This window comes from Topomyia yanbarensis, chromosome 1 (assembly GCF_030247195.1).
Source record: "Topomyia yanbarensis strain Yona2022 chromosome 1, ASM3024719v1, whole genome shotgun sequence".
NCBI lineage: Eukaryota > Metazoa > Arthropoda > Insecta > Diptera > Culicidae > Topomyia > Topomyia yanbarensis.
In genome coordinates this window covers 193361305-193373487 of record NC_080670.1, presented here as the reverse complement: position 1 = coordinate 193373487, position 12183 = coordinate 193361305, and the positions used below count along the sequence as shown (strand labels likewise).

The window sequence follows — 12183 nt, the reverse complement described above, 5'->3', positions numbered from 1 at the left end:
GTGCTATAGCAACAGTAATACCAAAGGAGTCCAACGAAGAACGCTGATTGACACCATAAGGAAGTGGTAAGAGGAATGGGACTACGCGGCGAATAACAAATGAACACACCGATTGATCCCGAACGTGGCTACTTTGATCAACTTCCATCTGATGCAATTTCTGTCAGGTCATTGCTGCTACAAAAATTACCTGCACAGATGCTGGCATACGGATTCGACTCTCTGTTCAGAGTTCACAGACGTTGAAGAGACATCTGGAACTCTATTCTCACAGCCACGTCACCTGGTGACTAGAAGGAAATTTTCTTCTAGTCACTAAGTGACGTGACTGCGAGGACACCCTAAACACGTGATTTTTTACTGCCCACGGTTCGGCTAAACATCAAACGCAATGCCTGCTATCAGCGGAGCAGACACCAGCCCAGAAAACATCTTCCGCAGAACGCGATAAAAATACGTGGAACGCCATTTTAGGAGCCATTGTGCAAATCATGTCAGCTCAGCAGCCTAAATGGCGTGATGATCAAGCGAGTGGTTGAATGGAACAGCGGGTAATCTCCCTTCGAGTATGCTAGATACACCGCCGGGGACTAAATCGAGCGAATCGAAAGATACCCTCCATCCGGACCAACTTCGGCACCTACTAGTTTACACGTTGAGAAGGAAAGGTGCACCATCGAGGACTATCCGAGTAGATTGCGACAAAGCTGGGAGTTAAATGGCTTACGCAACTGACATCGGTATCGGGAGAAATTCCGCCCCAGAAGAACTCTCAGTCGGAGTAGGGTAGATTCACCGCCAATGATAATCCGGCTCACGGAAACGGGACCTGCTAATGACTCGTGTAGCTACTCGGAGCTGAATTACTCCAGTTTATACACAGACTGGTGGAATACAAGAAGAAAGTCGGGAACTCAAAGGGCAAACAATTTAATGGATTAAGCGATACTTCGAGTTAATTTTGGAAAATTCGTGAACAAAAGAAAGAGGTGCGAAAACATACAAGACTCACGAAGTAATGCTTTGATGTAATTTGTGGGGAAAAGGCAGCAATTATTGTAGTAGTTTGGCAAGAAAGAGAATCCCACACAGTGTCAATGCAATTTCAGATCGCAACGAACTGAGTCGAATTGTATATGACACTCGGCACTCCATTCTCGGCTCAAAACTTGAATGTGTGAGTGCTGTCTAACCAGCAAAAGGGCCAAAAGACAACGGGAACCACAAATTAAAAGGGGCACATGAAACTTGTCAATTGAGCGGAGTTGCGAAGAAACGCTATGGGTGGCTATTACGAAATGACCGCAAACCCGCCGACGCACTACAACCACAGATATCGAGTGGCCGAACAATAGTGGCTGTGGGAAGGAGACCAAACCGATAAAAAAATCAAAAAACTTGATCCTGGAAAGACATCGATTGCCTTGTACACTGCTCACCTCGGTTCAAGTCCCAACCCCGCACATAGGGTTAGATATTTTTCAAACCCGAAAAAATCAAAACAAAAAAAAACGAGATGGTCAAGTCGAGCTTGATATCCGCCATCATTCCGGTTGGATATATACCCTTAGCCTCGAACAGCTGAAACCCCTCGATCAATAACTTCATGCAGTTGAGAGTTCGAACAAAACGAAACCCACAGCCAGATAGTGCATCTTCAAACAAGAGTGTCTTGAAACAGCTTGTGCAGACAGGTAGACAGCTAAGTGGTTACAGAACATTACAGCTGAGATCAAGCTCTGGACAAACGCTACGTTGGTGGCTACTCAGATTCGAATATAGGTGCATTACATTGGGTATTTTCCCGACAACATCAACAGGACCAAAAGGACAATTTCCGCAAAGAACACTGCTGGGTCGTGACAAACTTTTATAACTGTAGAGCGTTGGCGGTGGATCAAACTTCAGTAAAACTGATAATCTCGCAGCACAACCAGCTGAACTACGTTTTTGGGATGGTCAGAATGTGCCAGCTGAAGAGAGCTCCAGTCTTCAACGAATGTGGCAGCTATAAGCAAAGCATGGACTAACTAGCTTCTCGTGGATGGCCAAGCGCGGTCACAACGAACCTCTGCTCAAAGTGATGTAAGGATCTGGAACTATAACGAAGCAGAATATGGCAAGATGCTTACCAAATACATGACCGAATAGACCTCTGCACAATGAAGGAAACGAAGAGTTGGCTCCAAAGCTTGACGGTCAGAAAATGTCGGAATAAGCAGCAGCATTAGGTGCATCCAGGTGAATCTTCATCACGCAAAAGGTGAAACATGCGTTCTTGGGCGGAAAGTTCACGAAAGAGCGTCTAGACCTCGCTCTAATACAAGAGCCACGAGCATACAAACCAAAAACCTTTGGTTTAAATGCAAAAACTAGCCAACATTTAGGGCTTCTGTTTTGATGAACAGAGTAATGAAATATTCTACAATTTCAGAATTCTTTCAACGGGACGGCGGTGAGAGTATCGACGGCTAGGGCACGCAGTAGATGGTGATCGCATCTGCCTGCTTCGCTGGCGATGCGGGTACAACACCACCGTTCAAAATCGATACTCTCATAAGACATAAATGTGACATAAATAACAGAATGAGTATCCCTTCATGAATACCTATTGTCAAATGACGTCAAAGTATGCAACAAGGGAAATTTGACATTTGATCGACCGAATGTAATGTGCGAATTGTATTTTCGATCGTTCATTTGTGAACTCAGTAAAGTTTGGTATTACGTACTGGAATAACTGGAAAGTTGAATTATCTCCATTTTCCGTAAAAAAATAATTGTATAATGTGTACGGGGCTTTGAGGTCAGCTGCAGAGAAACAACAACAAAAAAAACCACTCACCTTGGCGTACTGACGGCGGCAGCGGTCTTCTTCGGTGTCGTATGAAGCAGCTTGATTGGAGTTCGGGGCGCCGGAGTGGGTGGCGATGTAACCGTGTGATGGTGATGTTGCTGAGGCGATGCCGTCGCAACATTTGCCGTTGATCCCCCGGTATATCTTTTCGGCGGCACAATTCGACTCGGTGATCGCAAAGTTTTGCTCACCACCGGATCTGAGTTTGCCCTGCGAAAAACGAAAAAAAAAAAAATTAAAATCTCATTTCGATAGACAAACTCGGAAAACCTACCTCGTTGTCGGATAGCTCACCGGCCTGGGAATCTTCGACTTCATTGCCGTTGTTGGGGTATTGCCACCGCTTCGAGGATGCTGCAAATCCTGCTTCAACTGTTGACTTTCCTTGCTGAGCAACTCCCACTGAATCTGTAGCCGCTTGAATCGATTGGACTGGATCTTGTCCTGCTTCTCGCGTTCCGCACTGGTAGGTGACACGAGTGGCTTTTGCGGTGGTTTCTGTGCCACCGTAACCGACATGTTTGGCGAATTGGGAGGTGTCGAGAACTTGATATCCGTTGGCCGGAGCAGTTGCTGTTGTTGTTGCCGAACCGGGGTCGTATTGACCGGAGGGGTTTGGTTGAACGAAACATTCTTTCGCTGCGATAGTGCTCGGCTCACCTCATGCCTTAGCCTGGTCCGATCGTAGATTTCCTCCAAGGCTCCGGTTGCTTTCTCAGCGGTTGTTGATTCCAGCACATAGGCCAGTTCAGCGTAATGCTTCAGTTCAGATTTGGGAACGTTAGAAAGGAAATGCTCCGCACGAAGACGAGCTTCCAAATCGTCCTCGAGCGTCTGCTGTTGCTGGGCCCGGCTCAACTTGTTACTGACAGCCTTATTCAGTTCGAGATCATTCAATTCGTTCAGCTTGTTCAACCGATGGTAATCGTCGGCCGACGGAAGTTTGGGAGTATTCGGAAGACGGGTTTGGTGCTGCGACATGTTCGGCGAATTATTAACTTTTTTCAATCCCCCGGCCGATAATTCGTTAATCGAATCCTCCAGAATCAAATTCTCCTCGGAGAAATTGTAACATGGTTCCTGCAGGGATCGTCGTTTCTCGACATTTGCTTTAGCCTTCTGATTCTCTTCAAACATACTGTTTCGCTTAGCTTTAGTAGGAGGCCTCTGAGGGGTCGCTCTCCTGAGTATGCCCTTCGGGGCTACTCGACCGGAAGGTGGCCTTTCCGCAGAGGCAACCTCCGCTGGACTATCATATTGGTATACATAAAGATTGTTACTGAAACCACCACTTCCCGCATTCGGACCCAGCAGATCCATCTCCGAATCAGTCAACATTGTAGATGAACCACGGTAGCCGGAACTCGGTGGCTGACTAGAACTACCTCCCGAACTTGAACTATTATATGTCTGAGTATTCAAAATATTCACACAATCACAGGTCACTCCCCGGCCACGTCTCAGTGGTGGGGTCATGCAGAAGAGTGGCTTCTGAGGGGGTGCATCCTCAGCCGAACCGAACACGTTCGCTTCCGGGACGTTTCTCAGCAGCTTGCGGTATTCTTGCGGCAGCAGCGTAATCAACGACTTCCAGTCCAGCACGTGTTTGTACTCTTTCGCTTTCATGTTCTCGATGTCGTTCATCGAAACGGGACGTGGCTTACGCAGCTGCGTACGCTGGGCGTAGTGTTCTTTGAAAGCGATCGGCGAAATAACGACATCGTTTTGCGCGTTTAGGAAGCCCAGATCCGGTAGGACATAGTTGGGGTACACCACGAAAACGGGAGCCTTTTGCTTGTCGCCAAGCTTGTTCAGCCGATCCAAGAAGGAGGGTGGAATCACTCGTATCTTCTCCTTGGATGCCCCGATGAAGGATGTCTGCATCGATTTGGTAATCATCTCGATTGGAATCTTTGTCTTTGATCCGTTGCCGTTGTTATTGCCACTGTTGTTGAAAATTTGCGTCAGATTCTCCGACGTACGACTAGCATCCGAGTTGGTGTCCTTAAAGCTATTGTTGGTGTTGTTGTTGTTGTTATTATTATTGGTAATACTGGTGCTGACACTTCCGCTGTTGTTGTTCATAAGATTGTACACTACCGGATTGACGGCCGGCAGGTTCTTATTGGCAATGTTCAGATTGTAAGCCTTATAGTTTCGCTTGTGAACCGGAGAATTGAAATCATTCAGCTTGATCCGTCCGTCCTGTTCAGCCGCCATTGAGTCGACGGTTCCGGTGTTGTTATTATTATTGTTGTTGTTATTATTGATTTGTGCATCCAGACTATCGAACTGGAAGTCCTCCTCCTCGTGTCGTCCCAGAGTAGAGCATTTGCCCGAATCGTTCATGCTCTTCTTCCGGGTACGATCCTTACAGCTGGTCACTGCCAGGTTCGTGTTGCTGTTATTATTATTTTCTCCGCCGGATGCACTGTTGGTGGAATCGCTGGGCCAACAGCCGGACGAAACGTCCATGCAGGTGTCGGTTGAGCTGCTTTTCTGCTTGATGAACAGCTTGACCAGATTGAAGGAGGGCTGGTTTGGTGCCTGCTCCTCGTTGTTGCTGGGAAGATCAAAACGGGTTAGTGAATTCTGTTACGAAAGTTACACTTGAGTTTACGCAAAATTCAATGGGCTCACGACAGTATTTTGTTTTAAATTATATAATTTTTAAAATTGTGAAACGGGCCCGGATAACATCCGAATTAGATCGTGTCAAATGAATGAATACAATACCCAAAAAAGGACATTTTGAGTAACTAATTAAATTTCTAGGTGTTGATAAATATTGAAAATAAAAGCTGTAATAGATTGCTTCCTTGTGGAGCTGGAAGGTGCAATCTGCTAGACTGAAACAAGTTCAACCGAGGTAACGAATTAATCGTAATAATTTTATAAGCATAACGCGAAATTTCTCTTAGAGGTTAAAAGTTAGTTTCAAACTATTTTCAACAAACCGAACCGACACTTACTTCAAGCTAGAATCCTTCAGCGGAACCGGACACTCGCCACCAAAATCCGTCGGCACCGGGTACATAGGCAACAACGTGCGCATCTGCTTGCCGTAGGATTCACCCGAGGTCGCTGTATTATTACTGGCCGCTTGCGAAACATTCAACTGATGCTGGTGGTGGTGGTGCTGACGGGAATCCTTACCGAATCGGTCGTCATGAGCGTCCGCAGCCAACGCAGCATCAGTTAATAGCATATCACGCTTCTCTTGTAGATCCGGCATGCTTAGGCTTTTGCGCACGAAGCAAGTCGGTGCATGGCGGGAGATCTGATTGATCAGCGGGTTGGTCGTTGCCAGCGATAATCTGAAAGGACAAAATATGTGAAACTGTTCCCTGTCAGAATAGTTTATTTAGCAACCTTTGAACGGGTCCATTCTTTCGGAGCTTACTCCAGGTCGTGTACCCGACCTCCGAAACAGACATTGCCGTTTCCTGAGACTTTCTTCTGATGATATGATCCAGATTAGACAGTTTGTATTTCCCGTAGTTCTCCGGACCATCTACGATAAAAATGCAACTTTTAGCAAACCCTCCCTAAACTTCTCTACCGGAAACACCCACCGTAATAACTTTCATCCGAGTACAGCACACTGTGCTCGAACGCGATCGTGTAATTGTTCTTATTCGCCTGGCACGTCAGTATAATATCATCATCATCCGGGTACCCGTCCATGTCCAGCGAATCCACACTGATGTGCGACTCCTTGACCGGCGAAAACAGCAGTTCCGATTTGCAGATCGAGTTATCCATATCCGCACCCGTTCCGGCGGTACCACTGCCATCCGCTCCCCGCGATCCGATCAGTTCCCCCCGGTTATTGTTTCTGGCCCGCCGCAATTCGGCACTCTCGCTGCACATCGTCGGCAACGTGGTCAACAGTGAATGGATGTCCTCCGTGCGGAAGCTTTCCATATCCACCTCGGCCAGGTTAGCGTCGATGTTCTTCGCCAGATCTTCGTAGTAGGACAGCTCGCCGATGCCGTTATAGGAAGCGGATAGTGCCGACAGGATGCTCTGGTGTGTGATGCCATCTCGGTAGCTACTGTGGAAGATAATGCGACGGCGTAAGTAAGCTAGAATCGAAAAAAAAAGTCCAAAGACAACTCACCCGTAATCCATAAACCACTGATAGTCGGAATAATCGTGGCTAAAGTCCTGCGACGAAGCGATCGAGCAGCTGAGCGGTGGTGGCGCCAGCATGTACGGATTACAGTTTGTATCCGAATCGGGACTAGCCATCTTTGCTCCTTCTTTCTTCAACTGCTGACTCACACTCTGCAGCCGCTGCAGCAGCACTAAATTAGCCTGATGATTACCGAAGCCGTCGCTGCAGTTGCTGTTGTTGTTTCTATTATTGTTATTATTAGTATTATTATTGTTGATGATGTTGTTATTCCTAACAAGATGATTGCTCAGAATCTGCTCCCGCAGGGCATGATAGTTTCGATTGATATTGTCCAGTACAATCTGTACGTTGCTTTTGAGATTCTCCTCGCTTAGATCAACACCGTCGGCAGGATGCTGCTCACCAGGGTAGCAACCGGGAGCTGGCGGTCCTGTTGGTGTTGTTTGTGGTACATTTCCATTATTGTTGTTGTTGTTGTTATTATTATTGTTGGACCAGAAGTTTGCGTTGGAAGTCAATGGACGTCGGAGGGGCGAGTTCTGCTGGGATTGAGACTGCTGTAGATAGCGACGCGGCGTTTGATGATTGTTACTGCTGCCTAATGAAGGAGCTTGCTGCTGCTGCTGTTGGCGCTGATGATGACGATGATGTTGATGGTTTAGGAGAGACTGATTCTGCTGCGGCAACACAAACTTCCCGTTCTGTGACTTTTGATGCTCTGACATACGAAGGAATTTAAGGTCTGTGGAAGAAAAGAAAAACACAGAAAATTTAGATTAATTGGACAGTGAAAGGTAAATAAACGTGTTCTTTTCGACGGGCGGGACACGGTTCCCTACTATCGGACGGAATGTTGTAAATTCTTGCTTTGTCGCTTTTTCGTGCGACAGTGATTGATTTATGTAATCTCACCTTGATTTTGCAACAGTCGGTCGGTAGCAGTAGGTCGTTCAGGAATTTGTGTCGACGAAACAAATGCAGCAACTTTTGGCTGTTCTTCATCTGTTTTGCGACCGACGAGCACGCAGCTCCCTGAGGCGATCAGTGGTACGCACTATTACGCCTCAGGGGATGGTGGAGGATCGAATAAGCGAAGCTAAAGAGGAAGTCTGTTCGGTGTCTGGTTTGGTCATTAAGTTGTACACCTACACAGCACACTGCTGTGTGGTAGATTGATCGCACGCTGCGCACTGGTCTTACAGTTGATTGCCATCAACGCACTGCACCCGCAGCGTGCTTAGTCAGAAGAGATTAATGGTTTTGTTTACGAGATGCATAATTTCAGCGCATTCAGACAGTCGTAATCTAGACGGTTTATTGGTTCGGATTTATCGCGATTTTATTAGTAATCGCACTCGGATTATCATTAATGCTTTCGTATTGGTGTTTTTATTTTTGGTTTCGATATGGTCGTATAAATGGGAATGAGGAGATTCTAGATGTGTAGTCAAAAAACTCGTGTTAGTCGAAAGTCACAGACCTAACACCAACAAGCACCATTAACTATCGGGAATATATTAATTGAATAAAGTACGTGCTCTTGACTGTTAAGGGGTTAAAAAGCTGAAAATTTTCGTTTTTAAAAGAAAATCTTCCCATGCAGAATAAATAATATGTATTTCTCCTGCATATTTACTCACAAAATTTGTTTTATCAACAACGAACAAACAAAACAGAAAAATAGTTGGTTCTGTAACGTGTCGTTTTAGCATCGCCAGGGGGAGCTTTGCCTTATACTCACTGCTGTGGCATCGATATGATTTGATATTAGTTACTGAATATAGCTTGTTGAAATCTATACTGGAGACGATTTTATGAAAATGAAATGGTCAAATAATAAGTTTACTTTCAGCACCAGGTGTCACACGACTTTCATAGATATGCACATTTGTGATACCTAGCTATATAATGTGATGAACCGGAAAGAAAAAATCCAGTGTTCCTTTACTACACTATATCGGTAGTTCACAATCGTTGGATGAAACAAATAGGCCCAATGCGGTGACATAAACCCAATGGATATATTTATTTCCGTAGATTGTTCGACATAAGATTTAATATCAGTTTTTGCGTAAAAAATTGCTATTGTCCCGACTGCAGCGGTAATATCCTGCCAAATGTTATACATTCTGGTGGAGAGTCTGGTTCGGTTAGTTGCCAGTTTTGCATGACTATCTTTATTTTAAATTCATTTATTTAACATGGCTATGCGTTAGCTTGGCTGAGCCGGTGGTCTTTTATGTCTTACAATGTAAAAAACAAAAAAATACAACAAATACAACTGCTATTTGGTGATTCCTATTAAGGCAGATCCTTTTTCTTGTCGATGAAATCTTAGTTGTATTGTACACCGCAACTTGGAGGTCAATCAGTCTACCTTCTCTAAAGTTCTAATACACATCCATGTAGCCATCGCTACTGCTTTCCTAATATTCATGTGACTGGTCGTCGATTTGGAGATACTACGCGGCGCGGTTAGTAATGGCAGCAGGTTCCGAGATGCAAAAGTTACAGTTATTGAATGGATCTTTTATGGTGTTTTAGCAACGTAGGTCGAAAGCTGTTTGCTAGTGTTGATTGTAGTAGTTTTCTTATCAGTTTCGGAGCATGGCTTTCCATTGTTTGCCGTCTTGTTGCAGAACAGGCACATAAGAATCTATCCAGAATAGGTGCGTTATTCGCTTATAATTTATGTATTTTCCTTCTTGGACTATAAAAGTCAAAATTGATCAGCCACGAACCCACCACACGAACGCCAGATAAAAAATTTCTCCAAGTATCGCTCGAAACGGGTGCCACTTCTTCGTATTCCGAAATGTTGAATAATCTAATGTGTTTTGTGCGATGATAGGTCGTTTGAAAGTACCGTAAGCCGGGGTGACATTGATCACTTTTCGAAGTAATCATTACATATTTTAGACGCAACACATTTTTTTCAAGTACAATATTTTTAAACCATGTACTGATGTATGGAGAACAAAATTGGATGGTTTTAACTAAAATTGCCCACTTACAGCTATTTTTTCAAAAATTATTTCAAGTTGAAGTCCGTTTTCGTGGTCCGGGGTGACTTTGATAACCTGCATGTTCAACCACATTAAGTTATTGATGTCAATGTTTTTCATTCAAATGTTTGTTTAAACTAATTCTGGAAAGATACTCATTGTTAAATAGATGTTAATTGGTATTATACAAAGTATTTCAATGTACTTAAAATTCGAGTAACCAAAATTCGTATAATTTGGGTCCAACTAGAATAAAGGATTCTGAAAACCTTTAAAACTGCTAAAATTGTTTTGTTTCAGTGCTTTATCAATGTACAAAAAGTTTCATCCATTTTAACACGTTGGAATATTGAACAATAAAAAAAATGTTGTGAATTTCAGCTTAAAATAATTTGAAATAATTGCGAACTAGTGATACAAAAAATGTATTTAAAACTAAATTTAGCAAATCCCAATCTAAAGGAAAATAAAAACTCGCTTGTAATTTATTACCTTTGCTCAAATCTGAGAGTTATTTGTTTTATAAAAAATCGACACTTTACGAAGCTTCGTAAAAATAAGGTAAAGTCAAATTTCGGTATTTTGTAGTTTTTGTACCAAAAAACCGAACAATATACTCAAAAAGTATAACAAATCAGTATTTTATAAGTTTAGAGTAAAAATCATTCTAAATTAAAATGATTCGGTCGACTATTCTGGTTTAATAAGCGATCTACGAAAAAAGTTTCAAGTGATCACACTCACCCCGATGATCAAAGTCACCCCGGTTTACGGTACTTTGATTTTATAGTCATCAAAGAGAAGAACTACTTCGCAATGAAGTTTTCTGCTTGGACCACATCTCGTACTGAAAATCTAATACGAGTAAATCGTAATCGCGTTTTCCCGTAGTACCGGCAGTATCATTTTCCGTGGTTCGCTAACGATACTATACCCGAGCAGAGTCTGACGACAAATTGAAAACTAAAATTGATGCTGTGATGTTCGGCAAATGATTACTCAGGTTGTTGTCGTTTTGGTCCTTTTAATGGCTAAAAGATCACAATGGAGAGCAGCAAAATTGTCCTATGACATCAAACAGAAAACTAATTCTGCTATCAGTGAGAGTAAATTGAAATGTTGAATTTTTTATAGCAAAATAAGTATTCATTTTGATGTTTTACCAAAGAAATATAAACATAGAAAATTCTTCTAAGAAACAAATCAACAAAATGAGATCAAAATTTGATGTCATATTTGAAAAATCTAAAATTGATAGCAAAACAAGATTTCAATTTGATGCTATTATCAAAATATGAATTCTACTTGTTGTAATTTTGATGTTCGACTTTGCTAGGGTATTGCTTGTGTAGTGGATAAGCAACAAAGTGGTTTGCTGTCGTACTGTGCAAAATGAGAAAATAGACGAATTTTAACTTATTTGCTGGCTTCACGGAGGCAGCGTTATTACACAGTACTGCATCACATAGTAGTTTGTATATGAGTTAGACATGACGGTATTAATAACAGAAGACAGTGAGTGAATGACTGATTGAAAATGCCTCGAGGATTTAATGAATAAATAGCTACGTAACCCCTACCTTTTGTCATCGCATATCATCACAAAATATAAAACTCCCCGTTCCCACCATATACATTATATGGATAAAATCACACCAATTTTGAGTGACATGTAGGAGCCCTTAATGCGATAGCTGCAGCCTAACTATTATAGAAAATGCAAATATTTATGGTCATGAAATACTAGATCACATCAAATGATTTATTTTAAACCACTTGTTGAGCTTGAACGGAGAATAGAGCCACCTTTTCCGCAGGTTAGACGTTCAGTTTCAATAATTTTATAAGCGACTGCATAGTTCGACATTGCTTGCAGTCAGTCTTAATTTACAATGATACAATGATATTTACAAAAAAATCTTTCAGAATCTAGTCTCATCCCCCGGAACTTCAAGTAAATATGATTATGATTGTTTTGGCAGGATTCATGTTGAGGCCTCCCTCTCCATAACATAGTCAACTTTTCCCCTCACAAGGACCACAACATCCATTTTCCTTTTTTATTTGGCAGCGTTTGGTGGGGCAATGAGAGCGCAAGTCAGTCAAAGGTCGATGATAGGAGGGGTAATGGCTGAATGGTCCATGCACACCACAAAAACGCCATGGGAGAGGATCAGAGT

At 43.0% G+C, this 12183-nt stretch overlaps 1 protein-coding gene across 7 annotated transcripts in view; it reads right to left on the bottom strand.

Annotated features, from left to right (window-relative positions):
• The window catches only part of LOC131685654 (probable serine/threonine-protein kinase DDB_G0282963), a 133410-nt gene that overhangs the window by 20287 nt on the left and 100940 nt on the right, over positions 1 to 12183 (bottom strand). For 6 of the 7 annotated variants that reach the window (XM_058969575.1, XM_058969566.1, XM_058969542.1 and 3 more), the window contains exons 3-8: positions 6981 to 7740; positions 6433 to 6914; positions 6230 to 6371; positions 5830 to 6174; positions 3132 to 5420; positions 2846 to 3067 (exon numbers count right to left, since the gene is read on the bottom strand). In XM_058969575.1, coding sequence (XP_058825558.1) covers positions 2846 to 3067; positions 3132 to 5420; positions 5830 to 6174; positions 6230 to 6371; positions 6433 to 6914; positions 6981 to 7723 — 4223 coding nt within the window. In that variant the 5' untranslated portion in view covers positions 7724 to 7740. The remainder of the gene's footprint in view (positions 1 to 2845; positions 3068 to 3131; positions 5421 to 5829; positions 6175 to 6229; positions 6372 to 6432; positions 6915 to 6980; positions 7741 to 12183) is intronic. The other variant, XM_058969558.1, reaches the window with a different exon arrangement.